At 40.2% G+C, this 17,456-nt stretch overlaps 1 protein-coding gene across 1 annotated transcript in view; it reads right to left on the bottom strand.

Annotated features, from left to right (window-relative positions):
• ABCB5 (ATP binding cassette subfamily B member 5) overlaps window positions 1–17,067 on the bottom strand; it is a 35,146-nt gene extending 18,079 nt beyond the window's left edge. The window contains exons 1-14 of the mRNA XM_009282053.2: window positions 17,007–17,067; window positions 15,862–15,949; window positions 15,687–15,735; window positions 14,483–14,636; window positions 13,461–13,527; window positions 13,035–13,226; window positions 11,748–11,919; window positions 10,600–10,724; window positions 8,028–8,202; window positions 6,940–7,053; window positions 5,961–6,071; window positions 3,458–3,583; window positions 1,965–2,168; window positions 571–741 (exon numbers count right to left, since the gene is read on the bottom strand). Of these exons, the coding sequence (XP_009280328.2) occupies window positions 571–741; window positions 1,965–2,168; window positions 3,458–3,583; window positions 5,961–6,071; window positions 6,940–7,053; window positions 8,028–8,202; window positions 10,600–10,724; window positions 11,748–11,919; window positions 13,035–13,226; window positions 13,461–13,527; window positions 14,483–14,636; window positions 15,687–15,735; window positions 15,862–15,949; window positions 17,007–17,055 (1,797 nt within the window). The 5' untranslated portion in view covers window positions 17,056–17,067. The remainder of the gene's footprint in view (window positions 1–570; window positions 742–1,964; window positions 2,169–3,457; window positions 3,584–5,960; window positions 6,072–6,939; window positions 7,054–8,027; window positions 8,203–10,599; window positions 10,725–11,747; window positions 11,920–13,034; window positions 13,227–13,460; window positions 13,528–14,482; window positions 14,637–15,686; window positions 15,736–15,861; window positions 15,950–17,006) is intronic.
• Window positions 17,068–17,456: the final 389 nt, after the last annotated feature.

Below are 17,456 nucleotides of genomic sequence, written 5' to 3' on the forward strand. Positions count from 1 at the left end.
CTAGAGCTGCGTGGCTGATAAAAAAAAACATGAGGCGGGCAGAGACTCAGTATTTGTAACTGCCTCTGCTTTTGTTCTGTGATTTGCATTCAGTCTCTGTAAAGAAAGAAAATGGCTAAATCCCAGGAGCTTTCTGGAAATTATGAAGCAACTGCTCAATTAACAACCAATACTAGGAATTTTACACTATACATTTCTATTAATCTACCTGAAAAAGGCCATTCAGTCCTCATACCTTGTCTTGATAAGACGCCATCCATATTTCAGCAGGAAATGAACAACTGTGATTTGAGGAAGGGAGTGCAGGAGACCTAAGTTACAGTTACACAAGACTGTAAGTGTCTCGGTAATTAGTAATAACGCTAAAAAAAAATAGACGTGATTCCTAAGGAAAATTTTGATCGTTTAAACACCCTGTTAAAACACTGAAATTGAAACATCCATCCAAATTTTATTTTTCAGTGTTCTTGATTCCAATGGAAACCTGCACTGAAAATTGTATGTTAATTTTTCTTAAGTGCTGTTGCACCTTTTCATGGCGACTGGTAGCTTCAATAACATGACTCCTACCTTATCGAGAGCTGCTTGCACTATGGATTCACTCTGAGTATCTAGTGCGGATGTAGCTTCATCCAGAAGAAGAATCTTGGGATTTCTTGCTAGGGCACGGGCAATAGCTATTCGCTGCTTCTGTCCCCCACTCAGCTGAGCCCCTCTTTCCCCTACCATGGTGTTAAATTTCTGAGAAAGGAGAAAACAAAACAGAAGTTGTGGGACATCTCAAATGAAATCCTCACTTCTCTATGCGATCGTAAGTACTCAGCTTCTAGACAAGAGGTAGCTTTATCCGGCTGACTTGAGCACGGGCAGAGCAAACATGCAACTACATCCATCCATCTAGTCCTTAGTCAAGCCCTCCTACCTCCATTACATACTTTACATGCCTAACTTTGAACTTATGGTTCTTTAAAGTCTTGATCTTTACTGCTTGCTCAGAGTGCTCCAAACCCTGGCCTGTAAAAGGCATCTATTTACTGAGGACTGCCTACATTTCCAACAGGGTTGGGATCATAAGGACCCACCAGGACCTACAACGTCACCTCCTCTGAACCTGAGATGTCCCCCTTGGAGCCATGGCTTGGTTCCTACTGACTGTGTCACTCACTCCAAAGTGGCAAGTCTCAAAGTCCACTGGAGTCTTTTATTATATTGCTGTTTAAGAGTAAATATGATCAAATAACTCCTCCTGAGAAGAAGGGACCTTGGAACAGACTGACACGCTAGGAGTGGCACATTCTTGAGAGGTGGGGGCCAAGCTCTCTGAAGTAGTAGAAGAATTTGAAATCAAATCCTAGGTGGGCACTTTTTCCACATCTTTTTAACTGCAGGACCAAAAGGAAGGACATATCATCATCCATTCCTGAGGATGTGTTCTGAATGACTGATCTCACTTCCCGCCCTCACCCCAAAAGGAGTAAGGCACCTACAGCTAGGAGAGGGCTCAAAGCTGTGAATCTCAGGCAGAGGGAGAGCTCAAGCTCCCAGCCACTAAAAATGGCCTTGGTTCAGGGTATACTTATTTACTTCCACCCCCTATTTCCTATTGAATGTGCAGACAGCTGCTGACAAAGGGTTTCAGATTTCTGGATCTTCTCTTTAAAAGTCCAACTCTTCTCATGCCTTGTGAGATGGCTAGGGATGGTAATACAGCTGTGAAGCTTCCCTTCTCCTGAGTTAAGGCATTGACAGTTTTTCCAGACTTAGACACAAATCCTTTGAGGGCAACCAAACAAAGGCACAATATCTAGTCCAGAAAGTCCCTGAACTGAAAGCTGCTGGAGGCTATAAGAGTATTTTGGGAAGTTATACTACAGCTTGGATTCCCATGCTCTCCCTCGCAGAAACAGGACACCGGCCTAAATGGACCTTTCGTTCTTACACTCAGAAGTTGTTCATGAACTCACATCAGGCAGTCTAGATATAAAGTCAAAAGCATTGGCTTCCTTGGCTGCTTGCTCAATTTCAGCATCAGAAATATCTTCTCGGCCATAGCGAATGTTCTCAGCTATTGTTGTTGCAAACAAAACAGGCTCCTGGCTCACAATACCAATATTTTCTCGTAGCCACTTTACATTAAGCGTCCGAATATCCTGACCATCTAAGGTAATCTGAGAGGAAAAGCATATGTCGAAGAAGTTGAGGAAATGCATTCTGTTCATAATAAATCAATTAATTACTATGACTTAAGTATCAGCTACAAGGACAAAAAAGAAAAAAATTGTTGCCTTTAGTAGAAAACTATGTTGGGGCAGAAGTTACAACCGCAGTTTTTCCATCCACTGCACAAGCTAGAAAATAGTGAGGAGCAGCATAAACAGAGAAGACATCAGGGGTTTTTTTTTTTTGGTGTTTTTTTTTTTTGTCCCCCCACCCCAATAACCATGCTGTCCAAGCTGGCTTAAGAGTTTTCCAGCTTCCCTGCATACTTTTTACCCTGTTCTCATGCCCCTGTGCCAGTTTGCCGGCCTCACAGTCGCGGCTACACAATTGCCTCTGTGGCTGTGCTTTACACCAGATCAAAGAAATAGTCCAAGTTGACTAAAAAGGAAGCAAAAGTTATTTTTAACCTAGACCATTTGCAATGTGGTCTTATGAACATTGACATGAGCACAGGGGGGGAACAGCAAACTGAGGCATGGGGGCAGGAATGAACAGCCACAGAAACAATAAGTTTAAGAAACAACTGTGTTAATAGATAGCTGCCTTGATACATTATGTAGTGATAGTTCAGTGTTTAGTATTTGAAATGCTTACCTAGTTCCAACTAACAGTAACAACTACCAAGTAGCATTCTTCAAATATTAAGTAAAAAAGAACATTTTCCTTAAAAATTTATTGTTTATTTTCTTCCTTTTTCCCTTTGGAAATTTCTTATGAGAAGTATTTACCACTTACTGACTGGATCTAGTGTTTAGTGGTAGAGCAGACGTACAACATGTAACGACGGAAACTTTTGCTGTTAGGAGATAGAGAAATACGAGCCAAGAAAACAACCATTTAAAATAGGAAAACTCTCTCCAGGTTTTAGTTTATGTTCAATGAAAAGGAAGCAAAATACAGCAGAGCACTGTTGGATTATGCTTTGCTTAAAAAAGTTTACAGAACCTTAAAAGCCAATTGTTGATGAAAATAATTTTAAATTCAGATCTTGCATCTGTTCAAAGATTTGTGGTATTTAGTATTTCTGGCATAGTACTGCAAGAAGGAGGAGAATAATGAAGTCAAGCCAACAAGAGAAGAGAGTTCATTGCAATTTAAATTGTGGAAATACTGAACTATGCAGAGATATGCTCAAATTCAATAAAAAAAAAAAAAAAGAAGAAGGTTCTGTCAACATGGGAAACTCATGCTTATCCTAATAGCTCTCAGTTTTTACAGTTCAGTTGCAGGCACTCACTTCTCCCTGGACAGGATCATAGAATCTCTGCAGCAACTGAACAGTAGTGCTTTTTCCACAGCCACTGGCACCAACTAAAGCAATGGTCTTCCCGGTTTGAACTTTCAAGTTTAGACCCTTGAGGATCTGTGGAAAAAAAAAAAAAATTATATCTTAGTTTGACAAGTTTGATTAGAGAACCATCTGTTAAGGTAACTGTAGCAATAATCAAGGCAGTAGTAAGGGGCGCAGTCTGAAGGTATGGCAATATTAGTAAATTAATTGTACCTGGGAATATTCTGGGGCACTGATATGAAAGAGCCTGCATGTATGCTTGTGAAGTATATTAGCCTTCGAAGCAGGATGGCTACATGCAACCTGCCTTTTGGGAATGGTCCCTGGATCCTTCTGGCTACCAAACCAAGCCTGGGAATTGAGAAGATTGATAATTGGAACAGGCCAAGTTCATGCCAAGAAACATTTTAAGAGTTCCCTTGCATAGACCATTGCATTCCAGTGCCTGGGAAAATTCCCCAGCACACTCAAATCAACTAATATAGACACAGTCACAGTACTCTCAACTTGATAGCTCATTTTCTCCAATTTGTGTGATCTGGTAGCAGGCTTGGGGTCTTACGTTCTCCTGCTGTCCTCCACTTTCCAGTGCTTAGACAATGGCATAACACTTAATTATGAATCTCACAGAAAAATACTTCTAAGGTGCTAAAGTTTACTGCTAAGAAACAAGCCTGCTTTCTTCTACTTTTAGAATATAAATGGCTGTTTTGACAAGGTAACTGCTGGAAAACCCTTAATAAATCCCAATCCTTATTGTTAACAGCCTCAGCAACCTGGAGAGTAGTTACAAATTAATGATATATCTTTTTTGCCATTTTCACATTTAGGAACATTTTACCTCAAAAGATGTCCATGTCATATACGAGTAATGTTGTGTAGTTGCCAAAATATTTGGCTGCTATGGGAACTCCTCTTGTTTATACCAGGCTGATTTATAATTTTGCCTACACATGTTTTTGCAATGAGAGATTAAAATAGTTGCAATATTGCTCTCCTCTCCCTGTGTTACATCCAGCAGCGTTTGTATCTCCAAGAAGCTGATATCCTGGTGCCTGCATTATCAAGAAAGAACTATATTCTGGATACTATAATTTCTCCAGATGCAAATAGTCACAACCACCTAATGGGCTATTTCTAACTCTCTTTTATCAGGCAAGGTGTTGTCAAGATTAAAACTGACAATAACTAGACTCCTTAGATCTCTTTGATTTGGTTTAGCCTGGACAGGGGAGATTACACTGTGTTGCATCAACTGCTTGAGAGATTGTGGATAACTTCTACGCATCTTTGCTGATTCCTTTTGGCTCTATTAAATAACATTGATACTCTTAGTAGGGAGAGCTGCTGACTCAGTAGATTTGGGAAGGATGACAAAATATTTCTTACTTCCCTCCCATTTGGCGTGCAGACCCATAACATAGCTCATTGGCCTGAATAGCATTTTTAGGAAGGATGAAGAGCCTGCTCTGTCACTTCTGATTTCTGAGCCAAGGGTGAAAGAAGATGCATTGCACTGACTTCAGTTAGGCAGAAAGCCTAGCTCTGGGTCTGTCCTTCAGCAGCCCCAGTGTCCTGGAAACAGGTTTGATGCATGATGGGACAGACCTCAGATGACTGAGGTGGGAAGAGCCATCTGAAGAAATAGCCACAGTGATATGAACTCTCCCATTCTCACCACTTAATTGGCATGCCCAGCTTTTAATTGTTGACATTTGAAATCTCTATTTCTACCTTTTTCTTCATCAAGTAACAACAGCAGCAAATCCCTTTTCCCTTTCACCTTTATCAAGGTCTTCAAAAGATTATAAACTGTTGAATATGGTAGAGAGGTCAAACCAACTGTATCACCACAAAAGTAATCACCATGACATGACGCACATAGCACTGCACAATAAGGGCACTACGGGAAGTTAACTGGCAAAGAACAGGGACATCAGTTTATTGAACAGCAATTTTAACATCTGCCCAAAACAACATTTGACTTCCAAATGTATGTTTAGGATGATACGTTTCAATCCATTTGATGGCATATTGTTGTAAAGCCTATCTCACAGGTCATTTTTCACATGGGATATCACAGCAACTCAGAACAACCAAGGGACTAGGAAGAGCAACTTCCTAGTTTAACTGTGTAAAGTCTGGAAGTTTTAATGACAGATCTTGAAAAATCTTATTTGGTTTATCAGAGCTCTTGTTCACAGAAATTCAGACTAGGAGCAACACATGTTCTTCTTAGCTTTGTCCAGCAGAGGAGAATGATGAGCAGGTAGCCAGTGGCAGGAGATCTAAGGCTTTGTCTTTGTGCACTATTGGGGGAAAGAATAATGTCCCATCTCCAAGGCAGGAATGCATTTTGCATTCAAGAACAACAACAAGATTAGGCAAATAATATGGACATAGGCTGCAGAATTTCAGTACAGTAGATTAATCTAAAATGAACACTTACTTTAACATCAGGTCTGGATGGGTAACTGAAATGGATGTTTCTGAATTCAATTTCTCCTATGAGTTTGTCTGGTTTGTAGCCTTCCTTGGAACTGCTATCTATGAGCCGTTTCTGGAAAGAGGTTTTTAAAAGATATTGCTGGTTATTACACTTTTGGAACTGTTATTTCATCTGGATACATTGTTCTCTCCTTTACTTTGTCAGCTGCTGATTTACACCGCAGTACACCATTGCAGAGCTGCTGCATTTTACTCACAGGATGCTGAATGCAGGGGAACATCGAACTGTGAATTCTACTTTGACAAACATAGTACATTTTCAAATGCAACAAAACCCACAGCAGAAAATCTGTAATTGCAGAACTTAACACTACTACCTTGCAGCCAAAACATGGCCCTCGGTAATCCATATAGGAGGATTTTATATTCACATCAAGTAGCCGTTTCTGCATGAACTTTCTAGTCCTACTTGTTTAAAATATTTTATATACACAGATATCCAATTGCTGCATAATACAGCAAGACCAAGATAATAACAATGTGGAAACCCTTTTTCATAGCAACATCAGCACTGCAGCTTTATATTATTATAGCTTTCAATAGCACTATTAATCCCCTCGTCACCAACTCCCCCCCAAAAAAAAAACCCAGCTCAGCTGAAATTGTGCATACATGCATTTTTAAAAAAATAGTATAGTGCCTTACTACTTTACCTCTGGAGTTGCAAGTCTAATATTAGAGAAAGACCTCATGCATAAATCTCAGATACACATGCCAGGTTTCCCAACATTCATTGTAACAAACAAAGAGGCAGTTTTCTTGATATGAATGGAAATATTTTGGGTTTCAGTGGTAGACATCTATAGAGTTTATGGTTTAGGGGCTGTTGAGTGTTTTTGTTAAGTCTCTCGAGGGAAAAAAAAAAGGGAAAAAATTAAGCGTGGTTGAAAGGCTTCTTTTTTACTTACTTAGATACTTACCTTATTGATAATCCGATATACTTCATAGGCAGCCCCACGTGCATTAGCCATGCTCTCCAGGTTGGGAGCTGCCTGGCCCAAAGAGAAGGCTCCGATGAGCACAGAGAAGAACACCTGCGGGGGACAGAGGGAATCACAGTTAACAGTGATTACAGAGTCACCAGTGCCTGGCTGTTAAATGCCCAAGTCTTTCTAGTGCACCCTTTCCAGGAAAATTAAATACAAAAGTGAAAGGTGCATTTCACAGTTGCTGCTGTCCACTCCCATTTTCCTGGGGTGAATGGTAACTACTGATAAATGCTTTTGTGGCATGAATGACTTTTCTTTTTGATGTTCTTGCATTTTCTATCATGTACAAATAGAACAAATATTTTTCTCTGTTGCTTTCCAGATGTTTCCAAAGTTAAGAGGCTTGCAAAATTCAGTCCAGATTTTCTTAACTGAAATCCCACCTGTGGGACCAACACACAATTAACTTGACACGCTGTGAGGAATCATACTGAGGAGAACTCATCAGAAGTCACCTGAGTGTGAAAGTTAAGTACGTAGCCAAACTTTTGACGGCAAGAAGATAGCTAAATATCCTCAAACCAATAACAACTTAGACATATTGGTAATGTACAGTAAACGCTTGCAAGTAAACAACAACAAAATGCACAGAAGACATTGTGGTTAAATGAGATGTTGAGGACTTCCCAGTACACATTCAGCACACCAGTGGGATTCATTTAATCCTAGTGTCTAGCTAGAATTTTGTTGGCAGTCCAGGTTACTTGTTTTTGCTCCCTAATCACCAGCTGTAGGTTGTTCATCCTGCCCTACAACAGGGTCCAAGACAAGTGAGAAAAGCGCAGATACTTTTGCCTCTACATGGATTAGAGTGGGAATTCAAGATGCCCCATTCAAACTTGTTATATCAAAAGCTAGGTAAGATGAATGCCTTCCTTTCAGTTCTTTTCTACCAAGTGAGTCTCTAACAGCTAATTTAGCAAGCACTTGGCAGAAAACAGAGATAATTATATACACCACTTACATAACTATTTTCTTGAAGTTACAGAGCATTTTTCAAGCTGCATTGCTGTACTTACAATTAACACACGGCCGATGTCATAATTTTCTTCCTCAGTGGTGAGCTTGGTTCCATACCAAAATGCAAGTGCATAGGATCCAAAGATAAGAAATTGTGAAACACCGAGAGATGTGTTGGTGGTAATGGATTTTTTCACTCCAACACTTCTAGCCATCTCTAAGTTAGCATCATATCTGAACGTGGATAAGGAAACCATTAATTTGACAGGTACCACATGCCATTCTGATTGATATTTCCCAGCACCCTTTTTTTAATTTAAAGGATTTCTGCCATAAAAGCAATTAAAGTCTCACAAAGAGAACACAGATTTTGTTTGACAGAGGACTAGTAGGGATATAATTCCTTTGAATAAATCTGCTCTGACATATGCTGACAACATTGTCATACCTCTAAGGAAGACATATTTAGAAAACAATTGAGTAGCGTGACATCATTATCATGACAGAAGACAGGATACCACTCTTGAGCCATTTGTTTGCATTAGTCCTGAAAGGAAGCCTTGAAAAAGTTTTATCAACATTACCTATCAAAGGTAAAGTTTAATCTTCCACATTTAAAAAAGGCAAAACAAACAAACAAAACGCCCCCAGGCACTATGGATGAAGGCAGGTAAACAAATAGAAGCCAGAGCTCCCTCTGACGCCAGAGCTGTTCTCTTACTGGCCATTCTGGGAGGTCAGGAATCTTTCCCCTAGGTTAGTTTACTGATTAATATGGCAACATAGCAAACAAGTGGACACGGAAGACCAGTATAAAGACTGACAAGTTCAATGCGAGAATTATTTCTTCTAAGGATAGTTCATCTTCATTAATCTATCATTTCCAGCTAATAGCTTTCACTTACTTAAGTTCATTATGGAAAGTATAGCCTCGGAATAGTGTATCTTTTTACTTGTCAGTGACATGCTCAGCAGCTTGCACTTTTTTCCTAATACATATTTTCTGTACAAAACATCCCCATAGTAAGAAAACATGAAATTCAGTCAGCCGGGAAGGAATCTTAGAACAACGTGCATTAATTTTGTTCATGTAAATTGCTCACATGCTACCGATGCTGTATTTGTTACTCAAATATGTTTGAATGTTTTGGCTTGGTTGTGTTCTTAAAACCAAGCCCTACCTTCGAGTCAGCAGCATTATAAGTCCTCCAGGGAGATGAGAACTGGATTTAAGCAGTGTAACAAGTACACGTGACCACTTGACTACAGAGGAAGAGCCAAGCCACTGCCAGGAACAGAGGATGACTGAAGGTCCCTTGCAAGCATAAACATTTGCGGTCAGTGGAGGCACTGTGCAGTGAAAGGTTGCTTTTCCTAACTCTGAGGCCATTGTTCAGGAGCTGTGTAGCAGTCACAATCCATGGTTTGCAAAATGCCCTAGTCAGTCCCTAGTAGGAGTTTGTCTGTCCCTAGTAGAAGGTGTTTCTAGGACAGCCATCAGTTCCATGTTTTTTTTTACATTAAATGCAGATGGAGCTGTGGAAGAGGCTGACTGGTCAACCATGGAGGAAAGGAAAGGCCTTACTGGCATGGAGTTACCCGGATATCAGTTGTTTTGTCTCTAGACCTCAAAAAAAAAAAAAGAAGAAAAAGTAGTTTGAAGCAGCTCCTACCATTGGATTTTCAGACGCTGGTATTTGCAGGGACCAAGAAGAAGATGGGGAGGAGGGGGACAACAGATCTAGGCCATCGTAGGGCTTTTTTGCCTTTACTATGTAAGCAGAAAGGTTCTTAATATTGTTGCAACTTAAGTACAAATCCCAGTAAGCAGAATACAGTTCTATAAGATAGTCAGAGCTCAGCCCTTGGAAGCGGACAAATGCAGGAGCAGGCTGTAGGACCCCAAGCTAGGGCTAACATCACCTTAGAAATTTCGCACAAGACCAGGGCAAACATGAAAGTTGAAAAATATAGAAGAGATTCATGGATCGTCTGGATCAGGTCTTCTGGTCTGCCTTTCCCAACTGCATTTTATTGGTGCTGCCCTGTATTTGTATACTGAATGTTATTGTTTATATTTGTTGAGTTATCTGATATCTATGTGAATAAATTTGTGGTCAGTCATATCCACCTCACTTTTTACATGTGACTAGGGCCAACACTGGATTAGGTCAACTACAAGTGTTATTTGCAAATCATTAAAGTAATAAAAGCCAGTGATGCGATTTTACTTAAGGCTGTTATCCAGTGAAGCTTAAATATAAGCTCATTAACCAAAGATCAGAACAGCAGTGCACATGTTCTAGAAGTTAAGCAATTAATCACATGCTTTGCTGCATTTGCCTACTAGGTAAAGATAACCTTCCCACCACTTTCACTTTAAATTCAACTCCAGATCTCAATCAGGGAAGAAATTTGCAGTGATAACACCAAGTAGCCAGTATTCACTGACTAGGTCTATTTACACATCTTTATTTTCAGGTGAGCTGTCCACTTACAGAAAGATAAAATGACACTAAGGAGAATCTCATTCCCCTGCCCATCCAAAAAAACCCAACCAAACCACAAACCCAACCCACAGCCAAACTCCTTTTCCATATTTTAAATATAATTATTATTTAAAAAACTTACTTTGCTAATGCCTTCTGCTGTCCATTGAAAGCCACAACAGTCCTGATGGCTGTCAAAATTTCTTCTGCCACAGCTCCTGCTTTGGCATAAGCAGACAGCTCTTTAGCAGTAAGGGATGCCAGGAGCTGGAAAGTTGAAAAACAGATGTTATTGCAGTCTACTGAAAGGGTATTCACACTGTATGAGTGAATAAGAATGACCAATGTTCAAGGCACAAGACGAGGTTTTAGGAAGGAGGGGGTCAATGCCTCTCTGTGCCCTGAATTTCCCCAAAATTCAGCTCACTCTCTCATTGTGTCCTCATTAAAGTGAAAGACTACACGAGCATCAGATGAGCTTCATGTCTGATCCACTTTCCTCCCAAGCTGAGGACAGCCTATGAGCTACACTATGATGTGTGTGGGGTCAGAGAGGTGTGCCGTAGCTGCTCTGGGAGGTGTCTGTGGTGTTCAGAAACTAGAGCACGAGCAGACATTGAAGTAAGCAAGGTAGTTGCATTACAGCTTCTAATGTTCTTTCTAGCTTATTTGAAATGCTTCAAGTAGAAAAAAACCCCAGTATTATATATAAGTAACCACTCAGAAATACAAGCCGTACCCATTCACGTGGCTACAACGGATCACAAGGGGAAAATATTTTCCTATCTGAAAGGGAAACCTCTCCAGACATTTCACTAATTTATATCACTCCAGTCTGTAGCAGCTGTATATATATCCTAGGGTCTACTCTGTACACAGCATGAAACTTAGTAAATTATTTGCAAGAGATACGGTATTGTACACGTGCAGATGGAAAGAGCTTGAAAGGCATTTGTGTTAAGAGGGAAGAGTGAGGGTCACAAGCGCGTGCCTGGGCTTCCCCAGTGCTCTGCATGAGGAAACTGCTGTGCGAGGAAGATGCTCTGATGCCGATGACCCTCCTGCCACATGGCACGAGGACCGAGTATGTGGACAGAAGGAATATGACTTACAAGTACGTGCTTGGGAGCCCAGAGAAAAGCTACAGGAGGAGCGGAAATCATGAAGTAAGCATGGGGCCAACCTCCCAACTTAGAAACCACACTAGGTTTCTCCCACTCTCTCCCCCTTTCCTGTGCATGAGTTGTAATGTTTTCCTGGTTTGCTTTGTTTTTTAATCCCCACACTTACAGTTGACCAAACTGCTGCTGATGCAGCAAGCAGAGGGCTGACTGACAAAATCACCAGTGTCAGCTTCCACCCGTGGATGAATCCTATAATAATCCCTGCCAGAAATGTGGCAAAAAACTGTACAAATATGCAGATCTTGTCTCCGATGCCTTCGTGGATGGTGTTGATGTCACTTTAAACAATAATAATAATAAAAGAAGATTTGTTAGCTTTGAATGCCTTTCATTCTAACTCCTTCCCCCTCCATTTCATGCTGTGTGGCCTAATGTCAGAAGCTTTGCCATTTCCTAACTGGCACAGTGAAATTTCTAACCACAGCTACTGAACAGTACCATTAGTCTCTTGTGTGGCCAAAACACAGCAGAAACCTCCTATTTTTTAGGACTCATTATCTGTATTTTCCATCATTCTCTGTTGTTTCTATGCCCTGCCACTAGGTCACAAATGACCTAGTTTCCTTATCCAGCATCCAAACGGAGCAATACAAGTAAACAGCCAAACAGCCTCCTCCTCACCTCCCGTGACCATCGCCAAATGATTCCTTCTGCTCAGCGCTCTGATGCATTTTATGTTCTTAATTTTGGCTACAGATTCAGATCAAGGGTTATCTCCATTCTATCAGAACAACCATTATTTGGAAGAACCTCTGTTTTTCATACAAATTTCCTTCCCCATTTCCTCTTCCCAGCACATACAGATATTAGAACTGAGAGTGGTTTCATTTAAGCTTCTCTTACACCTTTCAGGACACAGCTCTGTCCAAAGCTACCTTAAGATCCAGAAAAAAAAATAATAATCTGTGTTCATGCATATAGTCCCATTGCATCTTGGGGCATACAGTCCTCATCCCCAAATCTATTTAAGTCTATGGAAAAGCTCCAAAGACTTTAACTGACTGGACGGAGTCCAGCCTGAGATGTGGCTGGATGTAAATGCAAGCTCGTTTCCATTCAATAAAGCATCAGAGCTTTCAGTGTTTGTAAACTAGCTGGAGACAGCAGAGCTGTTTATCTAGTACTGTCTGCCACGTACTTCATGGACATTAGAAAGCCAATGTCAGGCATTTCACAGCAAAAACCCTTCCAATGCATATATTATAGAAATTGCCCAAACGAAGCTGAAAAGCATAATGAACTTCTCCCTCAGAGCTGTAATATTTCCCACTTTAGGTTTGGGGGTTTTTTGGATTTTTTTTTTAACTCTCTATAGGCTATTCCATAGAAGATAAATGGCAGTTTTCTTCTAAATGTCATACTTAGGGGGGTAAAAAATGAACAGAGCCCTCACTCTGTCAGTCTGGTGTTCAGCATTCCTATCTGGGTAGTATCAAACCAAGCCATCTCCTGATGGAGCACTGCAAAAAAGAACTTCTGCCGGATCCTTGCTGTCTGCCTCACAGCAGCAATCAAAAACGTCCATACTTGGATGATGCTCAGGATCAACACAGCACAGCCAATTCCTATGTAGTAGTAAGCAAACCTGTGATAAGGGAACAAAAGGCCATATGACCCCACTGTATCTTGTGAGAGAAGTCAGACACACAAAGCAACAATTAGTCTTCATTTACCCCATCAAAGTAAATACTGAAGCCTGTGATACATTATTGAGAAGCCTTTTTGAGAAGACAAACATTTGGCTTCTGCTCCAAGGGGTAACACAGTAAAAGAAAATCCCCCAAAACTCTGTTAACAGAATAACTACAAAGACTCTTACTTTGTCATTTCACCTTCTATATTTATGCCTGGCACTGATGGACAGCTGGAACTATTTACTGAAGTATCTGTGGGGGGAAAAAAAAAAAAAGTAGTAATATTTGTGAAAGTATTATATGTAGAAGATAAATCATGGCAATCTAGGGTCATCAGTTTGGGAATGTTTTGTAGTTTGCAAGTGGGGTTTTGAAAAATAGAAAATCATTTGGCAAATACACATTTATTTTTAAGGAACTTCTAGCAATTAGTGCCTGATAACTGATGATACAGAAGGTGGTAATGCTCCTTACTATCTTGCCAAAGTTGAAGTTAATTCATAAAGAGCACATCCAATGCACTGCTTTTGTCCTGGCCTGGCCTTTAAAGATCGATTAAAAAGATTGGGTCATTTGTAGCAGGATGAATTTTCATAGAATCATAGAATAGTTTGGGTTGGAAGGGACCTCTAAAGGTCATCTAGTCCAACCCCCCTGCCGTGGGCAGGGACATCTTCCACTAGATCAGGTTGCTCAGAGCCCCCTCCAACCTGGCCTTGAATGTTTCCAGGGATGGGGCATCCACCACCTCTCTGGGCAACCTGTGCCAGTGTTTCACCACCCTCAGCATAAAAAATTTCTTCCTTATATCTAGTCTAAATCTACCCCCCTTTAGTTTAAAGCCATTCCCCCTTGTCCTGTTGCAACAGGCCCTGCTAAAAAATTTGCTGCCATCTTTTTTATAAGCCCCCTTTAAGTACTGATAGGCTGCAATAAGGTCTCCCCGGAGCCTTGTCTTCTCTAGGCTGAACAACCCCAACTCTCTCAGCCTTTCTTCACAGGAGAGGTGTTCCATCCCCCGATCATCTTCGTGGCCCTCTTCTGGACCTGCTCCAACAGGTTTGTGTCTTTCTTACACTGAGGGCTATATTTGCTCATTATATACCTGTTTAGATGTGCACCACTGCATAGTCTGGGGAGAAAAAAATCTTAGCCCCTGTAGCAAAACATAACTGGTACGTAGAGAAGTCTAATTTTGACTTTTTACCTTCTGACACATTTGATTTCACGCCGCTTAGCACAAAGCTGTTTGTCATCTCTCCAAAGACAACGATCATAAGTGGCAATCCAGTACCATTTGCAACAGCTGCGATCAAACCAACTACCATCAAAAGGACATCCACCCAATCAGCATAGCAAAACTATGCAAGCATTAAAAAAAAAAAAAGAGGAAAAAAAAAGAAAGAAGTTATGCCTGACAGTTCACGTATTTGTTACAGTACAGCAGACTTACAGAACATGCTTTGTTTCTACCTACGTATTCTAAGTAGCAACAACACTCCAACTGAAGGTAAACCCAGAACATAGGAATTTTGTAGTAGGCCCCATACAGCTTTAAATCAGTACTCAGTAAAGCTGCTAAGGGAATATTGGCAGGACACATGGTTCTTCCCCAACTCAGCAGGAAAAAAAACAAAGTGTATGTCCTACATATTTCCAAGTGATGATCTTCTCTGTACAATATATTGCATTTTGTGTTCCAGTAAGTTACGCATTTACGAAGATAATGCCTTTGAAATGTAAACAAGAGTGAGTTATTGACCAGCACCTGGGTTATATCTACCAGTAGAAATGCAGCAGAGATTGTATCTTAAGGCTTGTCTACCCTTGAACGTTTGTTTGGTTTAAAGAAGGATGTGAATTTAAACTGCCATAGCTATTCCAGGATGTGGTTAATCTGAAATCAGAACATTTTATTCCTGACTGTCCTAACCCTCTTCCAAAGTGTAAATGGACATGGAATAAACCAGAGAAGAATAAAATTTCTCTTGTTCCAGAATAAGCAAGTCCACGTGTAAGAGTTATTTGGGAATAGCTGTTGTATGGAAAACTGACACAAAACCGTACCACTGGTTCTCTCAGAGAGCAGATCCCTCAGATGTCAAACACAGGATAAATCCTTTATAAATAGAGCCAAGGCGAGGGCCTGTGCAGTATATATGTCCTAGATCAGCCTCAGCAGGGGTGAGCTTCATCCTCCAACAGCACTAAGGTTGAACTGCTGTCAGCACTACCAATACACTGCGGGAGGAATCTGACCTAACAGGCCAAATTTTAAGGAGGTCTAGCATCAATAGGTCTCAGGCTTCTTCTCTGGTTTTTGATTGCCTACTAATTGCAATTCATAAACAACTCACAATGACAAATAAAGAAAAGAAAATATAAAGCAGACCATCAAACTGGACACTAACCAATTCAAAAATGCCAACCACCCGTTTCTCTGGCTTCTCATTTTCCTTCCTAGAGGGAAATACAAAAGACTAATTAAGATGATTTTTTTCTAGTGAAGCCATATTAAACTCTGTCCCCTGACCCCCTACACCCAGTCTACCAGCAGCCAATATGTTAAGTTCAGAGAATACCTACTTTTTTTTCTTGAGCTTTAAATGGTCACTTTGTTCAAGATTTTCATCATGTTGGAAAGAAGGGTTGTCATATCCCTTGCTTGCAGATTCTGTGAAATAAAAAGCAGAATTTTTTTCTTTTAACATAATAACCCATCTTTTGTACCACTTTCTTGCAACCTTCCCTGTGTTTTTTGCATTTAAAGCTTAAAGACTAATTTTTCTCATGTTTTTGGAACAGCCTGGTGAATTTTTCTTGAAACTTCCTTTCTCTTCAGTTCATCTCCTCTACTCCAGAAAAAAGATTCCAGCCCCATTTCTGAGATGGAAACAAACTTGATTTTTACAATTAAAATATATTTATACAGAAAGGCTATCAAAGACTAAAAGCAAGAATTAATTAATTCTGCAAACACCTACACAACTGAATGCAAACAAGGAGAAGCCCTACTGAAATTAGTGGAATTGCTTATAGTGAAGGTTATAATTGCTGTAGGTAACACAGAATAGATGCGAGTTAACTGAAGAATCATGTCTTTGCCTGTAATAACCATCTTCATTATTTCTTTGTATTTTAGTAGTTGCCACACATCCCACTTCCTTTGTGCTAGGGGCTTTAGAAATCTACACAAAAGAGGAATCCTACCCCAGAAAGCTTATGATTCTAAATGCATAAAATGAGATGTAATAAATGGATAAAGAAACCGATGAGCAACCACAGTAGGGAGCCAGCTGTGAATCGCTGGGGCTCCACACACCAGCCACCCCCAATTTACATTTACCTTAACTTTAACTGCTGACTCACTATGAATACAATTTTCCGCATACTGTTTTTAATGTCAGCCAGTCCATAAAGACTGGTTTAGACAACCATTTGAAGGCAATAATGTGCTTCCACCTTACTGAGCTTACCTTAGGAGCATTTTCATGCCTAGGCTAGGACGCACCTAAATAGTTTTACCCATGTAAATGAATTTTGTTGAACTTGGTGGAAAGATTCATGCATAAATGTTTTCTAGGTGGTGGCTTTAGTTCACTGGAAACTCATTGTATTGTCTCCTATAAAACCACTGTGGCAATCAGGAAAGACTTATAATGCACCTTTAGGTTTGGAGCTGTGGAATATATTCCCCAAACGCGCACACAGCTTTCATGCCTGTGGCTTACCAGCATCGGAGAGGTCCCTTTCTGTGGAATTTACAAAACAGTCCTTCATTGTTCTTCTTTGTTGTATGCTTACGAGATAAAGTCACGTTAATCAAAACCTGCATTAAAAAAGCAACAAAACATTTAGAAATAGTTGATATTTAAAGAGTTCACATTAAACTATTTGTGGGTTTTTCCACGACTCATTACATTTTGGTCTCAACGTTGTCCTACTTAAATACGACTAAAAAAAATATGTAACAGCGTGATAAAGAACTACTTTTAATGAGATATTAAGAACGGTGCAAACTATTAGAATGAAACCTAACTCAGTAGCCTGTTTGAGCAGTCTTTTATGCTAAATCCCTAGATCATTCATATAGAAACTATTGTGGATGATCTATGACAGAATAGAGGATTTCCCTCATTATCTTGTGTTTGATTAAAACTTATTGAACAGTCGTAACACGA

The sequence above is a fragment of the Aptenodytes forsteri genome, unplaced genomic scaffold (genome assembly GCF_000699145.1).
Source record: "Aptenodytes forsteri isolate BGI_AS27 unplaced genomic scaffold, ASM69914v1 Scaffold164, whole genome shotgun sequence".
NCBI classification, from domain to species: Eukaryota; Metazoa; Chordata; class Aves; order Sphenisciformes; family Spheniscidae; genus Aptenodytes; species Aptenodytes forsteri.